Genomic DNA, 19,852 nt, shown 5'->3' on the forward strand with positions numbered 1-19,852 from the left:
CCGAAAAAAATTGATATCGAAAAACCCGACTTTTATTGGTTTGGTTTGGTTTATAGATTTAATAATCCGACACAAATGGTTTGGTTTGGTTTGTAAAAAATCTGAACCAACCCGGTCTATGTACACCCCTAGCAGTAACTATAATAAAATAATCTGACAGTTAAAGTATAAGAAATAATAGATAGTAACAGAAATCGAAGGACAAAAAATTGTAGGAGTAATACTACAGCTACTAGTATAGACGGATAACAAGACAACACTCTACTACCTACTAACATTTACCCTAATCTATGTCCTCCACAGTCTCTTAGTTAAAGTCATGTTTTATCTAATCACCTCTTTCCAATATTTCTTTAATCTACTTCCACCTCTTGTGGAATCATCCATTGTCAATCTCTTATACCTCTGCATTGGGGTATCTGTACATCGCCTCTTCACATGTTAGAATTATCTCAGCCTCGTTTCTTCCATCTTGTCCTTCACCGAAGTCACTCCCGCTTGTTACGGATATTCTTATTTCTAAATTTATCTCCTTAGCATGCTCACACATCCATCGCAACATCTTCATTTTCGTAACTCTCAATTTCTAAACGTGAAAGTTTTTGACGGGTCAAAACTCCTTTCCATACAATATTGTTGGTCTAGCTTCCAGTCTGTAGAACTTGCCTTTAATGACACCGTCTTATCACACAATACTCTAGATGCGAGTCTCCATTTCATCTACCTTGCATCAATATAGTGAGTGACATCTTCGTCCATCTCTCCATTTTCTTTCGATTATAGATTCAAGATACTTAAAACTTCCTCCCTTTGGGATGACATGTGTATCGGCCTCACTTCCACATTTGTCTCATGTTACATTATTGAACTTGCCCTGCTCAACCTGAATCCTTTAAACTACAAGGTCTGTCTCAAAATCTCCTGCTTGATATTAGCTCCGTCGCGAATATCGTTAATCAGACCGTCATCAGCAAATAACATATACTTTTGACACCTCACCTTGAATTTATTTAACAATAATATAAAAAATAAAATCATGAAATACATTAAAATATAGCTAAACTAAAGTAAAAATAATATCTTATATAATTACTTAATATTTCTGTGGACATATGATAACTATAAGTTTTTTATAAGATTATCTCTAACCTGAATATAAACTTATGCTTTTGTTTACTGCTTCCTTCTTACAATAGAAAAATTACTTTTACCACCTCTTTTATTTTTTTTCTTCAAAAAATTGATCAGACACCTCATTTTTTCAAAATAAGTTGTATCAATAACAATATATTTCATATAATCTTATCCATGAAAAAAATAGTCTAAAGTAATATAGAAAAAAGAAATTAATGAAAATGAAGAAATCATGACAAAGTAATCTTGAACAATAATCACAACAAAAACCAACATATTTCGTATAATCTCATTAAGGAAAAAAAGTAGTCTAAAGTAATACAGAAAAAGAAATAACAGAAATAAAAAAGCAAACTTCTTAATAAAAACTGCAAGGGTAATATTATAACTAACAGTATGGAAGGATAAGCGAGACAATATTATTACTTTGTCATGATTTCTTATTAGTCCTCTTAACACACATCAAAGATGTCCAATAGCCTAGTTAGATTCAGATTCGACGATATGTCCCCCCAAAAGTTTGGAGGAACATGCTATGTCTGGTCTTTTTTTTTTACTATCATTTTGTTTCCTTTTGGCTAATACATTCGACAATCCTGTCCATTGGTAGTTAGAAAGAGACACTGCATTCATGGAAACATTATATGATAAATTGATTGAAGACCCATGGGAATTTGATCTGCATATTTGCTTACATTTGTAACTCTTACATTAAATAAAGTATAAATTGTGTCAAAATTTATTTGGGATATTTCCATCTTATTCTGTCAAACTTGTATTTTATTCCATCCTCCAAGTAAGATGCATTAATATAAGTATTATAATCATAACCATGGGCAGCCATGGAGCTAAGGTATTGAAAGGATAACTTACAAAAATTCCACCAGTTTAGGAGCTAATTACTTGGATATACGCTAGTTTACAATATTATAAATGTTATCAGATTTTGCACTTCGAATACATGTATCTGGCGTGTTCGAATAAATGTCCCCCCAAAAGTTTGGAGGAACATGCTATGTCTAGTCTTTTTTTTACTATCATTTTGTTTCCTTTTGGCTAATACATTCGACAATCCTGTCCATTGGTAGTTAGAAAGAGACACTGCATTCATGGAAACATTATATGATGAATTGATTGAAGACCCATGGGAATTTGATCTGCATATTTGCTTACATTTGTAACTCTTACATTAAATAAAGTATAAATTGTGTCAAAATTTATTTGGGATATTTCCATCTTATTCTGTCAAACTTGTATTTTATTCCATCCTCCAAGTAAGATGCATTAATATAAGTATTATAATCATAACCATGGGCAGCCATGGAGCTAGGGTATTGAAAGGATAACTTACAGAAATTCCACTAGTTTAGGAGCTAATTACTTGGATATACGCTAGTTTACAATATTATAAATGTTATTAGATTTTGGACTTCGGATACATGTATCTGGCGTGTCCGAATAAATGTATCTCGGATACATAGGATCAAAATTAGGTGTAATTTATTTCAAATACACTATATTCAAGTGGATTCACATGTATCTGGCATACATAGACAAATTCCGTTTGTCTTACTCCTATCTCGCTCGCGTATTTGGTATATTATATACATGTATCTAGTGCCAGATACATATATCTATTGTGATTTACATGTATCTGAGATACAAAGACAAATTTCGTCCGTTCTCGTTCGCCTCTCTTTCTATTTCAGTGTATCTGGTGACAAAAAAAATGTATCTAGGTGTTGAATCTCCTTGATTATTTCGTATGTTTACTTTTTTAAAAAAAAATTGAATCCCTTTAGTGAAAAAATGTTGACTCCACTAATAACCCCGAGATCAGAATTTAATTTTTCGGCTATTTGTATCTACTGAATAATTTACATATATTATTACTATAATGTGACAAAGAATAGTCTTATAACTTTATTACTATATTAATAAAGTTCGGTGATCATACATGAAATCAACCTCATATATATAGACAATGTGCATCATTCAAATAATCTCCTGCCACACAATGTCTTGAAATTAGCCTATCAGTAGAGATTAATTCAGAATTTTGTATTTTAGAAAAAATAACTTATTGAATTTAAGATAAATTATTTATATGTTAGGTGGATTTTTTAACATAAATACAAAATTTTGATTAAATAATTGAATTCTATTGAATCCATAATTAAAACTCTTAACTCCTCCCCATCCACAAGCCATGCACCTTATTAAATTTAATACTCGAACCAAGCATGGTCTTGACATTGAACATTCCCATCCACAAGCCATCTCTTTTTGGTCCTATCCATAGTTGTTTTTCATGATGAATTTAAGAAGAAATGTCCAAACTCAACCAATTCACTTAAAGAGCCTATGCTTCATCATTTACTCCTAGTCATGTGAACAAGTCTGTCACTCCCATATCATTGCAATTAGAGGTTTTTATATTAATTGTAAGTGACGATGCATTTAGAAATTCAGAGTATCGAAAATTATTTTTCATAAGGATAGAAATATAATTTGCATACATCTTATTTTTATCGGCTTTCACTTATAAAATTATATATACTAAATATGTTATTATCGTTGATAATGCATCTAGAGAAGACGATTATGTGGATCTTAAGGATGAACATGATGATACTGTTGAGTATTGAGTAACACATTCAAAAGATAAGAGGACAACTCAATCTTGATTCTTCAATGGACGATTTATTCCAGAATCTAAATTTCGTAGGCCAAAATTCTAGGACAATGATGTCAAGTATTAATAGCTGGATTTTGAATTTATTATTTATTTATATTTTGTAATTTTTTTTTATATAGAAGTAGGTGTTTGGACATACGATTTCGAGTTATGATTTTAAATCATCGCTTGGACATGTGATTTGAGATATGATTTATTTCAAATTTCAAATTTTCCAAAAAGCAGGATTTGGGATTCCAAATTGTGATTTCAATTTTTTTAATGTAAAACTTGATCAATAAGTTTATATTTTGTAAAAAAAAATAAATTAACCTAAATTTTGAAAAACAAGGCTCATTCTCGGTATGAAGAGATTGTCCGTTTCATGTGAAAGAATTATATCAAAAAATAGCTAGTTATTACTATTGGTGACTAGTGAAGCTTTATCAAATTATGTGCATTTAAAAAATTGTAATCACAAACATGTATTTATAAAAGAAATATGATGATATGATTAATTGATGCTTCATGTTTATGAGAAAAAATAATAACTTTAAAAATCCAAATTACCTATCAATACAAAATTTCAATTTTCAATGATTTCAAATCATATCGAAACCGTCCCTAAATATGATCTTCTCGAATTACTATTGTGCATCACACTTTGTTAAGTTAAACACATATACCCTATTCTCTCAAATTACTTTGTAGGTTTTGATCTAGCCTAATAAAAGGAGTTACCTTTTGGTACATAGTTTATTATTACAATGCCAAATGACCTAATTTACCTTTGAACTTTATGATATGGAGTTGATATATTCTCCGTTTAAAAATTAGCCCATATATATCCCTGTCGTTATTGAAATGACACATATATACCCCCATCGTTATAAATTAAAAATAGCTCACATATACCCCTTTTATCTTAAGGAAGTGAAAAAATTAATTTTTTGATTTTTAATTTTAAAAAAATTCATGTATGGGTATATATCTTTTTTGAGAAAGTAAAAAAATAAAAAATAAAAATTTATATACCCATACATGTAAAAAAAAAAATTAGCAAAGTTTAGGGGTATATATAATCTTTTTCACACATAATTTTTTTTGACTTCTTTAATTATTATTATTTGAGTTTCTAATTCTTATTTTATTTTTATTTTTTCATTCTTTGGCGTAAATATAAGAGAAATAAAAAAAAGTGTGAATGGAAAAAAGAGAAAAAAGAGAAAAAAAATTTAAACTATTTTGTAGCTATATTGTCATTTAAAACTATTTTTTTTGATGTTATATTGTAATTTAGTTTTTGTATCTATAAAAAAAATTGGGGCATGTATAATAAATTTTACAATAAAAGTAATGAGAAAAATAAACTTGACCATCTAAATAATAAATTCAAATTAGCCGTTGAATAAAAAAAAAAATTATGTGTGAGAAAGATCAAATATACCCCTATATGCATTTTTTTAACGGTGGAGTATATATGTGTCATTTTAATAACGGCAGAAATATATATGAACTAATTTTTAAACGGAGGATATATCAACTCCATATCACAAAGTCCAAGAATAAATTAGATCTTTTGCCCATATTACAATAAAATAAGAAGAAAAAAGAGTGTGGACCAAATCTCACTCCTAATTAAAGACTCAAATTGAGTAGTGGATGAACAAATTTAAGTAAAATCTAACATAAATGAAGCCAGTACACACAAAAGACAAATCCCATACCAATCTTAAAAAATCTCACTCTTCAATAATAAAATTTGGTGACTACACAAGTGGCACATCTAAGTACAATCTACAAAGGGCCAACCTTTAATTTATTACTTGTAGACCTTCACACTTCAAGACCCAATGTTGTGATTATATAAAATAATGAATATAAGTTACATTGAGGACGTAAACTTGGTGACCACACAACAAATTTTAGGTACAATTTCCAAATATAAGATGATGTCAAAATTGAAGCAATATGGGAGCTCTTCTCCCCCCCCCCCCCCAAACCAACCAATCATGTTGTATACTCATTTTAGCTCAAGAAGTCTCTCCTTTGCCATTTCTGCCTGTAAAAATGAAATCAACACATAGACTTAGCAAAAGAATTATACTCTTTCATTTAAAAAAGAATGACTCACTTTTTTTTAAGTCTGTTTCATAAAGAATGATCCTTTTCAATTTTTGGCAATACTTTAATTTCAACTTTCCACGTGACATATTTAAGGTCATAGGATTAAAAAACATTTTGATACATTTGACATAACTTTAATTTAGGACCACAAAATTGAATTTTTTCTTTTATCTTTTTAAACTTCGTGCCAAGTCAAACTATGTCATTCTTTTTGAAATAGAGGGAGCATATAAATGTCAAACAAAGGAACAAACATGAAATTATTAAACCAAAGGTGTGGCAAGTCATGAATATCATCAAGAATGTTCATGATTTAATATATATTTATAAAAGTAAATTTTGACTTATATATATTGTATAATTTTTTGACTAATGGTGTTCAACTGACCACCATTCGGTCTATGAGTGGAAATTAAATCAGAATTGAAAAGGTGGAAAAATACCTGTTTTTTCCAATTAGTGAAGCTTGTTATGACAGAAAGGAGAATAGTTTGAAGAGTTGCACCACATAGTATGCCAATCCAGAGGCCTTTTCCCCCAAGTTCTAACCAAAAACCCAATAAAACAGCTATAGGAATTCCAAATAGGTAAAATGAAGCAAGATTGACATAGGCTCCAATATGCTGCCAACCACACCCCCTAGCAACACCTGCAAAAAATAAAAATGCATAAGCCAAATTGACAATATTATATATATATAGACTATAGTCTATATTTAGCACTAACTCTTCACTCGTCTGAGACGGTCATCTGTTCAAGTATGTTGGAATTTCATCCTAAAATGTCAATCCTATCAACATTACCTCTGGTTTGCTCACAGAAAAAGAGAAGCTCTCAGATGAAGAAACTAAAGCAAAGCAAAAGAGATACCTGTCAAGTAATATAAATGGGATCAGCTGAAGCATTTTTTTATTTAGCTTCTAGAGTGTATAGTAGATGTAATTCCAGCTGCTATACACTCTAGAAGCTAAATAAAAAAATGCTTCAGCTGATCCCATTTATATTACTTGACAGGTATCTCTTTTGCTTTGCTTTAGTTTCTTCATCTGAGAGCTTCTCTTTTTCTGTGAGCAAATCAGAAGTAATGTTGATAGGATTGACATTTTGGGATGAAATTCCAACAAAGTACCCCTTCTTCTACTCGAGCCTAGGCTGAGTTTTTTAATTTTTTTTATCTCATTCGTATGCTAAGGAATTCTAAAGGATTCTTTCATATCGCATAGGCCCTACCAATACAACATAAACTCTTCAAACGGATTCTTGTTTTTTCAACTAGTAGATCGTCTTTTCTTAAGGTTTCATACTTGATACTACTACTCAAGTGATACGTGAATTGCTCAGGAGAAGTTCTTAACCAAAATTGAAATCATGAAACAGTTCTGTTCTCTAATATAGAGATTCAGAGTGCTGATAAACCATTAAAAGTACTACATAAAGACTTAACTAGTAAAATGTCTAACCTGAAAGAGAAGCTTGTAGGCCATCCATTAGGACAGATAAAGAAAGAAGTGGAGCAATCTTTGCTACATAGTTCACAACTTCCATCTCACTACTGTAAACGAATCCAAAAATGTTCCGACAACCAAAGAGAGTCGCGCTTACTAGTATAGCCTCCATTACTGTGAGGAGCATCACCGTGAACACAGATATACGCGCTCCTTGTGAATTTCCAGCTCCTAACTCGTTGGAAACTCTCGTGCTGATAATTTAACGAACATTAGAATCTCAATACTCAAATATACATACATAACAGTAGAATCTTGAATTTACTACTTATCAGTTCATACCTTACAGCACTAGAAAGACCATATGGAATTGAATAAAGTGTAGCAATAGTGTTGAGGCTGTAAAATAGAATGTCACAAGAGGAAAATCAAGAATTCATCTAAAAACTTAAACTATTACAGAGATCGAGTACACTTTTAATTACTTAATTATATAACGTTTCTATAGATGAACTCACCATACAGATAGTACTGAAGTTTCAAGCTCTGGATTTGGTAATAGCCCGGATAACAAGATAATGAACTCAAATGACCATCCTTCAAGACTATACAAAAAAAAAAACATTATACAAATTTTGTAACAAATCAATATGTTTTAGTAACTATTAGTGATATTAGTAAGTGAAACATACCATATCATGATAGCTGAAGGGATGGCAAAACGAAAGAATTCTTTCATTCCACGGAAAATCTCCGATGAAATTGGCACACGAGTTTTCTCACAAGAAGGGGAGAACCTCATGTATGAAGCAAGAATTGTAACATTCAACCAAATTGATATGTCCATAGCAAGTGCTGCCCCAATATTCTTTAAGCCAGTGTGAAAAACTAGTATCCAACATAGTGGTACATGAATTGCAATTGTTACTAATGAACTTATAATCAAGGGAAGGATCATACTTTGCATTAGATAATATCTAATGAGTGGTTGAAGAGCTGCACTACCAAAAAGAGTTGGGATTAAACACATTATGAACCTTCCAGCTTCATGTGAAATCTGAGGATCTTGTCCGATGAATACGAGTAATCGTCCTATGTATATCCATAACATGGACAGAGGAATGCAGACTATGAAGAGACAGAATATAGCTGTGTATGTTTGTGTTCCAATTTTCTTGTATTGTTTAGCTCCATATGCTTGTCCACATAGAGTTTCTAGTGCACTTGCCATTCCTAGCTGCAAAATTTACATGTAAGGGAATTTTCAGCTAAGTATAGTATATGTGACATGCAAAAGATGATGTTAATGTAACTTGCAATTGCATATTTTCTTCCCTCAAAACAGAAATTTCATTTTTGTTTAGATATTTGTTTGGCTATAGATTCTTTCATTAAGAATACAACAACAATAATCAAAGGCTGATCGTGCACTACTCAAGGAACGAGAAAAAAAATGCGTTAAGTGGGAATTGATCTTTGTTTCTATTGGTAACTAACTAAGCTTTTAATCAAGTGCACCATCAAGTTTTTTTTAGCATGGGTGCCAGCAGCCACCATGTAATATTAAAACAATTCTAGATAATATGTTAACTTAAATATATAGTTTTGCGGAAAGATCATGGATTCACGTGCCTTATAACACATAAATTTGCCCCCGTCGACAACATTATACCACGTATATTTCCACAAGTAGGGTTTGGGGAGGGTAGATATATGTTAATCTTACTCCTATCTTTGTGAGGTAGAGAGGTTGTTTCTGATAACATGAAAATTGTCAAGTTAAATTATTTCTAAATATAGAAAAGTGTAATTATAATTGTGATGAAGTGATAAGTACTTTTTCATTATTAATTAAATGCGGGTACCGGTGCAATACCCAAAAGAAAAAAGGAAGAGAAGATGGCGTTCTTTTTAGGAGAGACTAAAAAAAGAAAGTGCATTACAAAAATTGGAAGGAGCTAGTACTTGTCTCAAATTATTTATCATCTTTTCTAAAATAGTTATTGTTAAATTATTTGTCATTTTAGAAGTTCAACATAAATTAATTATATTTTTTCATTTTACCTTTTATAGTAATTGTTCTTGATACGACTACAAACACCTCAATTATGAGTGATAACACATAAATAAAGTAAATATTTGACAAAAAAGATAATATCCTAAGACATAAATAAGGCAAAAGAGTTAACCACCTCCGAATTAATTTTTTCTTAAAAAATATAAAAGAGAATATGACAGAAAATTTGAGTCGGAAAATATGTTTTTGGAAAAAGAATATTATATTTTTTGTACTCTTTCTTTGTACAACAAATAATTAGGTGATTTAATTTTTTTTTCGGTTCAAAACTAATTTGTTCTGGACTTAATCATGGATAACGTGTTATGCAAACGAAAAAGCACTTGAACTTAAAAAATAATATAATAAAAATAAACAGCCTTTAATTATTGTCAATTGTTTTGACCGTGACCATGTTGATAAACACGTCGTACAAAAATCTTTAGTTTGTCTACCTAACATTACTATGCTGAATTTATATCTAAATATAAATACGAACAAATATAATATTATTTAGATATAATTTAATACATAAATATCTTAGCTCTTGATTAGCTACCAAACGAACCCCTAATTGTATAGTGTGAACTGCCAAAGAAACAGGATACAACAAAAACACAAATCTTGAGGCCTTTCCTCCGTTCATATTTTTTAAAATGTATTATACGTATCTTTAATTTAAGATTATAAAATTTTTAAATTATTTTTTAAAGTTATATTTTTATTCAAAATGAGACAAATAAATTGAAACGGAAAAGTACTCATTAATGATATGACTACATGACAATTATACTTTATTTTGCTTTCATACTAGATTATTTGATGGAATGATAAATGCTCCTTCATCATTAATTAGAGATCTCGATTTCGAGTCCCTTTAAGTATGGAATCGCCTATTAGATAGCGCACATTGAGCGAAAAACCCAAAAAAAAAAATTATTTTGCTTTCAAATTCCTCCTCTTCTTTTTTTCTCTTTTATTTTGGAAAGAAGATGATAGGGGAGCAAAAAAATTTTAATTTTTTTTTCACTATTTTAATTCAAATTCATCTCCATCTCCATAGATTCATTGACTAGAGCACAAATAGGCACTGTTTGCCATCAGATCTTATAGTTCAAATTATTAAAGAAATAAAGCTTTTATTTACTTAATTATCAAATTATAATGGAATGATGGATCGAAGCCCTCTTCTTTTTTTCCTTTTTTTTTTTAATTAGTGAGATTCTATCTCTTACTTATGAAACTATGGTCAAGCATTCCTTGGAATCAAGCAGCCAACAAGAAGACAAAAATTACAGAAAATAAGGATTTATATGTGAGAAGAGACAAAAACGCTAGATCATCACTTTTTTTTTTTTTCATCTCTCTACTACTTGGTAGACAAAGTTGTATATATACTAATGAAATAGTAGGTATCCGATAAACAAATCGAGGTATATGAAATTGATCTGAACATAACCATTGTTAATAAAACACACAGAGATCAAAAACTCAGTTACTAACACTTGAAATCTTCATTCTGAAATTGAGAATCCACAAAATTGAAAATTCTTGTTTCGCCTCTACTTAAACATAGTGGCGGTGGATCCTGAGCTTTAATTAGCTTATAACGGGTTCACAGAACCCAATAGCATTTATTCAAACTCTATATAAAGTTTACTAAATATTATAAATATTCACTTGTGAACTCATGAATTATTATTGTCTCGGACGTTTAAGCTTCAAATCTTAGACTCATCTGCTACTTCAACACATAGATAGATAATGGTTTTGCATGAAATAAAAGTAGAAGATGGATACATACAAGAAGAGTTAAGCCAGTGACAGTAGCAAGAGAGATAGCAATGGCAGTGCTAGAGAGGTAAAGTTGGCCTAAATGACCAACCATCATCATAGATATTACTTGCAATAAGTATTGTGATAGTGTTACTGATGCCATTGGCCCTGCCAAATAACCAATCCTCTTTATCTCAACCCATATCACCTCCCATCTCACTTCAATACTAATATTATTTTCCTCCTCCTTGTTATTATTTTCCTCTACTTTCTTTTTTACTAACAATCCCTCTTCCAAATAACTTGCCATCTTCATCTTTCTTTTGATTGTTTTTTTTTGGGTGCTCTACTTTTCTTTGAAAGTAATAGAATGAGTACCCTTTATATAGAAGTTGTACATAAATATTGCATGTGAAGAGAGAAGTTGTGGGCGTCCACTAAACCTAATTATATATAGTAAATGCGTAGGTGTTGGGCTAGATGTGGGACGGAGGAAAAGGTCTTATTGATTCATATTTATTCACATTTTATGTTTACACCAAATAAACAAAGGAAAAATAATTGAATTTACGTTTTTGTTTCGAAAATTGTCTTCATTGTTATATAGTCTAATAAAAGTTATTTTTTTATAATAATATTTTATTATAACAGTCAAATTTATTTATGGAATTGATTGATCATATTGTGTTATATAATGTGTTCTTTATAATATTTTTGCTTTAACAATAAAAAATATCTAGATAAACGATGATATTATAAAATGTTTGAGTGTACTATTTGTAAAAAAATGTCCTTACATCTAGTATCCTTATGCATGAAGATAATCAATTTGGTCGTTGTGGTTGGACTCTATTATGGATTTATGACCACACTCTCCATAGGGCCCTCTTATCTCTTCTAAAGCATTATTTTGTCCTTTATTGTATTGTCCCAACGCCACTAACGATCCTGAGGAAGAAGTGGCTTTAATAAGCTATTCGCAACAATCAGATTTTCGGCGAAGCACTTCGGAATGGCATATACATCACATATCCTGGATCAAGTAGAAGAAGAACGAAACGAAGTGAGAGGCCGGGGGGCAGGGATTGACTCCTCGATACTCAATCAAATCCTCTTTTTTGATGACTGAATGAGTTTCTATAGTCCCATATTTAATAATGCCTGAACTCTTTCTCTTGTATCGAGGATCATCGAAATAAGCAAGAATTGTTAAACCTCTCCCCCCCCCTTACGAAACACCCCCAATTCCCCCACCAAATTAATTTGTTTTTTAAAAAAATATCTATCAAAATATAAATTAAGCATCTCCATTCAATTATTATACATCTTTTAATGTTTCTCCAAATCTTTTTGTGTGTGTGTGATAATGACTTTTCCATCACTAAGTTATCTTCATGCTCAATATTTATAGGAAATTAATGAATGCAAAAAAAAACAAAAATTGCATACATATATTTATCACTATTTGTAGGTCTTTTAAATTTTAATTTCTAAAAGATTATTTGGTTGATACAAGCATTGGGTGGGAGGAAATATTTAGTGTAATTTTGACTCGAATTTTGTAAAAAGGACAATATATCCATTAAATAGGTAAAAGAAATAAAGAGTTTGAATACATGGTTATTTGCATGTGCTTGATATTTATGTCAAATTAATGAAGACAACATAATGTCTTTTGTATATAAAAATATTTATCACTTTTTGTAGGCTTATTTAATTTTTTATTTTTCTAAAATTAACTTGTCAATTTGATATAAATACCAGGTTCACGGAAATACTTAACATAGCTTTGATTTGAATTTTGTATATGTATTAACGTTCATTTAGTATGTAATATTTTCTCAGCCTATCTTTACTTGCTTATGTTTAATTTGACAATTCTTTAAGAAGCAATAAATAAAATGTTAATTTTAATATATTAGTCCTAATTATTATACTCTTGTCGTTTTATTTTGATTGACACACAATTTAAGAAAATAAAAAAGATTTTTGAATCTTGTGTCTTAACTAACATATCATATGTAAAGTTGAAATTAAAGAGTTGCTAAAAAAATACTTTTTAAAATATACTAAAAAGGAAAATAGAACAAACAAATAAAAATAAATGAAGGGAGTAAGTCATCTCACACATTGAAAATGAATCCGAAATAACTAGTACGTGATAATAAGAGTAAAACATGTATAAAATAACAAATTATCTCATAATTTTTCAAAGTAGATAAATAAAAGTGAATATATATTTTCAGTATTGGACAAATAAAAAATGGATAAAGGGTGTAGCTCAATTTAATACATTTTTTTGTCTTAATTCATATGACATATTTTTTTTATTAATTTGTTAAAAAATATCACTTTTTATAATTATAAATAGTTTAATTATAAAAAATATATTATTGTTGATTAAATAATTTATAATTAAGTAAATTTTTAAAATTCCTTTTAGTTTATAAAATTTTAAAATATTTAATTTTTTAATTTCACGTCAAATTAAAATAAGGCTAACACAATGGATTAGTGTTATGCTAATGATTTGCTTTGGGATTGATTTATAAATATTGTAGTTGACTAATAGATTTTAAAATAAAGCTTAAAAGTTAAGCTAATGATTGGCATTGAGATCGGTGATTTGTAAATATTATTGTTGACTTACGTAGAGAAAGTGCAAAAATTTAATTAGCATCGTGCAACAAAATGTAGAATATTTACACATTTTTGGCAAATCCCGTGATTTATGTCTATTTAATAGGCTACTTTTCAGATCGAAATACTTAGCTACTCTATTATATTTCTCCACTCTTAAAATAGTCCTCATGTTCTAGTCTTTCAAAGTTAAATTATTTTGAAATTTTATCATTATTTTATTTTAAAATAAGTGTTATTTTAATTTATTTTATGTATTTTAAAAAATATAATAAATAGATCATATGGGTTACTAAGTTATTTCTATTTATTCGATATTTTTATTAAAAACTTAGTACTATTAAAAAGAAATAGTTCGTTATTATTAATACACAAGGGTATAGTTGAAAAAACAATTACTAATTTTTATTTTTATTTTTATGATGGAACTTATTTTGGGATAAAAAAAATTGGGACTAAACTGCACTTATTTTGAGACGGAAAAATTAACAATGAACGACAGTTGTTCGAATGGTAAACACTCCTCACTTTCGACTTTAAAGTTATGAATATTGAGTCACTAAGGGAGCAGATGGACGAAAACTCTTAAGGACAAATTAAAAAAAAGATATTATAACTCATAATACGTTTTATATATTTTTTAGCATCTAAATTTTAAATATAAAATATTAAAATTTAGTTAATTTAATTTAATTTTTAAAAATTAACTTAATTACTTCTCAAAAAATGAAATGTGATAATTTGAACAAAGGAAATATGAAGTAAACCTGAAATATTGCGAAAGATTGCGCGAATTAACGGGTTGATCTATAAACTAGTTATATTTAGCTAAATAAAATATTTTTTGATACAGTTGTTTCATTGATACAAATTAATTATATCAATTATATTTGTTATAATACCTGATAATATGCATTCAACCTCTCTCATTTCTATCCTAAATCTCGCTCGCTTCTCTCTTCCCCAAACATATAGCTATAAATTATAATTAAATAAATTATATCTATAAATCTCTAATTAATCTTCAACTATCGTCATTTTTATTTATAAATAAATAAATGAAAATGGATCGGAAGAGATGTTTCTTTGTTTTTTCCTTTGACCAAGAAATGTCAAGCTGTTCAGATTTATTCCCCCCCCAAAAAAGGTAGACTGGCCTCCTTTAATCTCATGATATGATGAAATATATTCTTGAATTTTGTGTTGACTTTACACCTGCATGTGTGTACATGTGTTAGCTAGTCAAATATCATATAGAAAATTAAATTATAAAAAGTGTCTAGATATGGTTTGAAGGACGGTAAAATTCAAATTTTATTAGTTTGAATTCGACATTTTACTATAATTTATTTGATTTATCAGATTTAAAATTTTAATATTTATATTCAATTAATAAATTTTTTAACTTGTATATATATTTATATTATTTGAGCCCAGATTATCGAATATACCCGTAATGTTTTCTATATCAGTCCTTGTTTGTTTTATCATTGTCCTTCTAAGTTATGTTGAGATTATTTCTTATTAAGTGTTTAGTTTGTTGTATTCAAAATAATTTGTATGGAATAAAGTTTAAGAATAAATTATTTGTTTACAAAAATATCCTTCACTTTATTTAGTTTTTTATATTTTATTTGCAAACTTTACTTATTTAATATCCATTCTTAAAATAAAACATTCATCTTTTTTCGTTTAAATATTTTTATGTGTGCATTTCCATGATGTCCGTATGTATTTAAAAATAAAATTTTCTTCTTATTTAATTTTAAAATATAATATCCATTTTAAGTTTGTTAAAATAAAAAAGGATTTATGAGAGATCAAAATATAAATAAACATAAGAATTAGTCAAATAATTTTATAAATAAAAATTATATTATATTGTGTAATTTTTTAATAGAAAAAATATGAAGAATTATCATAAAACTAAAGAGTGAAGGTTGTGAATGTTGTTATATATGGTTTTAAAAAAAATGTATATATATATATGAATTTGAAAAGTGAGATATAAAAAGAATTTAAAGGGTTATTTTTTTGTCATTTACCTATTTTATCTCGGAATAAGTTTTTCAGGATTAGTATACCACCCAAGGGGAGAGATAACTTAACCCATCACTAAAATTATTAATATCGGGATAAGTTATCCCAAACTGGTCAATCAAACAACAAATTAAGTACCACTATAATTTAATTCCATCACTATATGATCTTTATATATATATATATATATATATATATATATATATATATATAAAGATTGACGAGTAAAAAGTTATATATGCATAGGACGAAAGCTTCATGTGATAAACGTGGAGGAGAAAGTGAAAAAGAATGAAGTCCATATAAGTCGATTAAGAATATAAATTCAACTTTTTGTTTTTAATTTTATTATTTTATTATATTGCAGAGAAAGGGAAAATAAGGAAGAAAATTATAAAATGAATATTTGAACTGTTATCAATAACGTAAAAATTAAGGTAGCTAATCAATTAAAAATTAAATTATATATTTTAGATTATACAATAATATTATTTCATTTATGAGTTTCTAACTTCCAACTATACTACAAATTACCGTGCAATTTTTCGTTGTTAAACTAACACTACAATACAATAATTTTTCAGAGACAAAATGCAATAATTATAAGTCAAATTCAAAATGTATTGTCGACACAATTTTTTTCAATTTAAAATGGAACAAATGTATAAAACCTTAATATGGTTAGGTTACAAATGCTTTCCAGTTACCAAATTTTTAAATTTTTTATTCTCCTTTTTAAAAAATATACTTTCCATGCAGCTGAAAAAGAAACTTTTGTACTGTTGCACGTGGTACGCGTTAAACTTGAATGAAAGAGACATATGATGTGGAAATGACAAAGAAAGAGAATTCAATATGGAAGTGACGTAGGGTTGAGTATTAGTTATATAAAATTATAAATATTAATAATACGTGAATTAATTATATATGTATTAGTAACATAGTACGTGAGTTATATAGATATTAGTAATTTATATATTCGTTATACAATATTTAATTATTTATATACTAATTATTCCAAATTTATTTTAGTTATGTGTAAGAAAAAAGAACCAAACATTGTATTACCAAATTTATGTTTTATGTGGAAAAAGAAAAAAATCAAATATTATATAACTTATATTGAATTTTGATGTCAGGATTATTTTTTCCCTCATTTTCTGTAATAAATAATGTATAAAATTATACAAGTTTTAATATGTTAAATTTATATTAGATCTTCTTTCTTTTTTTAAAAAATAATAATTAGGAGTAAGGAAAAGGAGAATCGAGGAGGGATTACGATATGAGAAATCTAATAAAATGAAAGTTCAGATAATCAATCAACTACACTACTAAAAATTCTCAATTGAACACTACATTAATTTAATATTTTAAAATTATATAAAAAAATTTAGAAATTTTAATATTTCTTATATAAATACGATTAAAAATATATTTTAAAATATTATCTTAAATTTATATAATTTAACTATAAAAAAATGTGACAAGTATGTGGGGGCGGAGGAGACACACTCATCTTTGATGCATTAATTCAATCTCTCTCAATGATTAAAAGTGGTATCTGCAACACGTTACATCCGAACTTTCGGTGTAAGGAATTTTAAAATACTGAATTTAATGGTGTATCAAATTTGCGTTATATATAAATATGTCATTTAATTTTAGATTGGTTTATATTTGTGTTCTTCAATTTGTATGTGCACAAATAAGTATTTAAATTTGTGTAAAATTTAACAAGCAGATGCACATGTCCTACTAGACATAATACATATAGAACGTCATGTAGGACCGCAATGTAACACCCCAAAATTTTTCGCCAAGGCTTGGACCATTCTTCATATGCGTATAGACTCGAACTCGATGAATTCTAATTGTATATATGAGTTAGGATCAATTCCTCAGTATTTGAAGTGTATTAGAGGTGAATTATGATCAAAAGGAACCTCTAGTACTAAGACGAGTTGAAAAGATCCTTTATTGATTAAGTTTTCATATGATCTTATAAGAGTCAAATTTAAACGACCATATCTATCAAGATATTAAGAGTAGGTATCATATAACCTATCAAATTAAAGATCTACGTGTCCTCTTTCCAACGTCACCAAGTTTGCCTCCTTTGAAGTTCAGAGTAAAAAGTTATGACCATTTTACTAGAGACGTTCTATCCTAGCAGAAGTCCACATGGCTCCACGACGCTGAGAGGACACAGACTCCACTGCCTAAGCCAAACAATGCCCCTTTTATTTTTTTAAGGGTATTTTTATCCTATAACCCTTTGGGAGTTATTTTAATGTCCCTAAACGTGTAGAAATCAATTTTCCCTAATTAAAAATCCTCTCATTCACTCCTAAACTTTAACGCTCAAGAATTTTCAAGAAAAACATCAAGTTAGGGTTCTCTTTCAAGGTTCTTCATCAAGGTAAGTTCTTCCTTATAGATTTCAGGCTTTCCAACCCAAATTTGTTCATATACACATGAATCTCTAAGAGAAATCTTAAATTCTAACCATAAGGCTTCCAAGAAAACAAATCCAAGAATATTAAGAAAAGGTCTCTTGATTGTTCTTCTTCAAGTTAAGTTTTTTCATCAAGATTTGTGGAGCTTTTAAGGTATGTAAGGCTAACAAATGTTGGACTGAGTTCGTCCACGTTCTCCTTCATTTTTATTGATTAGAGTCGAGTTGAGTTGGAGTTTTTGAGTTTCTTGAATTGAATTCTTGAGTCATTTATTGTCTTATTGAGTTCCTTGTACTTATTTAAATATGTATTGATGTTGTTCATGGGTTGGGTATTTGATTTGAATGCATGTTCATGTCTTCATTCATATGAAACCAAATTGAGGATTATATTTGATTTTGAGCATTGATTTTACAAGAGTTTGAGTTTTCACATGAGTTGAGTCTGAGGAGTCTTTGAAAGTTTTCATTATTTTGAACATGAATATTTTGAGCATAAATGATGGTTTTGAGACAGAGTTTTAATAAGTTGTGATTGATTTCAAAAATATATTTTTCTGAAAGAACTTGATGATTTGAGCCAGAGCCGAACTCGAGTTGAAATGAAAGTGTCTTTAAGATTTAATCATTTTGGTCTTGATTTTGCTATGCATTATTTTGAGTCGAGATTCCATGTTTTTAAAAAATTTAAAAGAATTGAGTACTGAGTCTCAATGAGTTGATTTAATTGAGTTGATTAGAAAGAATCTAAATGATTAGATTGGATTGAAATGATTTGAAAGAGCATGATGAATGAGACGAGATTAAGTCATGATAAGAGTCCAATGAGACTAGTCGAAAATTTTGATTGAACTGATTGACTTAAGTTTCATGAGCATATTGAGTTTTGGGAGTAGTATCGAACACCAAATTGAGTGAGAGTAAAACTCAATAACTAGGTAGCCAGCATAGGAGAGGATTGAATTGTTTAAAGTCGGATGTTTCCCTATTTCATTGTCCTGAAAAGATAGGACTTGATTGATTGGTGGATCCATATTGGTAGATTTGTCATTTACCTTGACAAGTATTGGACGAACGTGGAAACGACGTTGTTTTATTGTACATCACCTACCTATAGGTGGTGGGATTGTTGTCGGTTAAGAGAGACTCCCAAATTGTGCATGAAAGTATATGACATGTTTTGAACAAGTTGCATATTACTGAATCCTTCTTAAAGTATTGTTATATTTTATACTTGCATATCATATTGAGTTGGGTAAGTTTCATTATATCTTGAGTACCTTTGATGAATTATTGTTTCATTCTGCCATATTACATACTCGTACAATCCACATAGTGACGTCTATTTGGGTCTGCATCATTTTATGATGCAGGGACAGGTATTAGAGATCATCAATAAGTGTTTTGTTGAAGATCTATTTCTTTCCTGCTAGTGGTGAGGCCTCTTGCTTTGAGAGGGATCATATTCATTTTTTCTCATTGCTTATGAGTAGTTTTTT

At 28.9% G+C, this 19,852-nt stretch overlaps 1 protein-coding gene across 1 annotated transcript; it reads right to left on the bottom strand.

Annotated features, from left to right (window-relative positions):
- Nucleotides 1-5,535: 5,535 nt before the first annotated feature.
- On the bottom strand, nucleotides 5,536-11,628 carry LOC129871368 (protein DETOXIFICATION 14-like). The gene is made up of 7 exons (XM_055946270.1): nucleotides 11,244-11,628; nucleotides 8,076-8,620; nucleotides 7,902-7,988; nucleotides 7,726-7,782; nucleotides 7,399-7,637; nucleotides 6,382-6,587; nucleotides 5,536-5,873 (listed from the first exon to the last, which is right to left on the bottom strand). Exons 1-7 carry the CDS (start codon nucleotides 11,529-11,531, stop codon nucleotides 5,835-5,837), a joined length of 1,461 nt encoding a protein of 486 aa, XP_055802245.1. The 5' UTR covers nucleotides 11,532-11,628; the 3' UTR covers nucleotides 5,536-5,834.
- Between the last annotated feature and the right edge of the window lie 8,224 nt (nucleotides 11,629-19,852).

The sequence above is a fragment of the Solanum dulcamara genome, chromosome 10 (genome assembly GCF_947179165.1).
Source record: "Solanum dulcamara chromosome 10, daSolDulc1.2, whole genome shotgun sequence".
Lineage (NCBI taxonomy): Eukaryota > Viridiplantae > Streptophyta > Magnoliopsida > Solanales > Solanaceae > Solanum > Solanum dulcamara.

Excerpts from the sequence above, each read along its gene's own strand:
- LOC129871368 (XM_055946270.1), bottom strand. The coding sequence starts at position 11,531 with ATGAAGATGGCAAGTTATTTGGAAGAGGGATTGTTAGTAAAAAAGAAA. Across the intron at positions 8,621-11,243 it reads TCACTGGCTTAACTCTTCTT|CTAGGAATGGCAAGTGCACT; the intron begins GTATGTATCCAT and ends TAAATTTTGCAG. Across the intron at positions 7,783-7,901 it reads ACTTCAGTACTATCTGTATG|CCTCAACACTATTGCTACAC; the intron begins GTGAGTTCATCT and ends TCTATTTTACAG.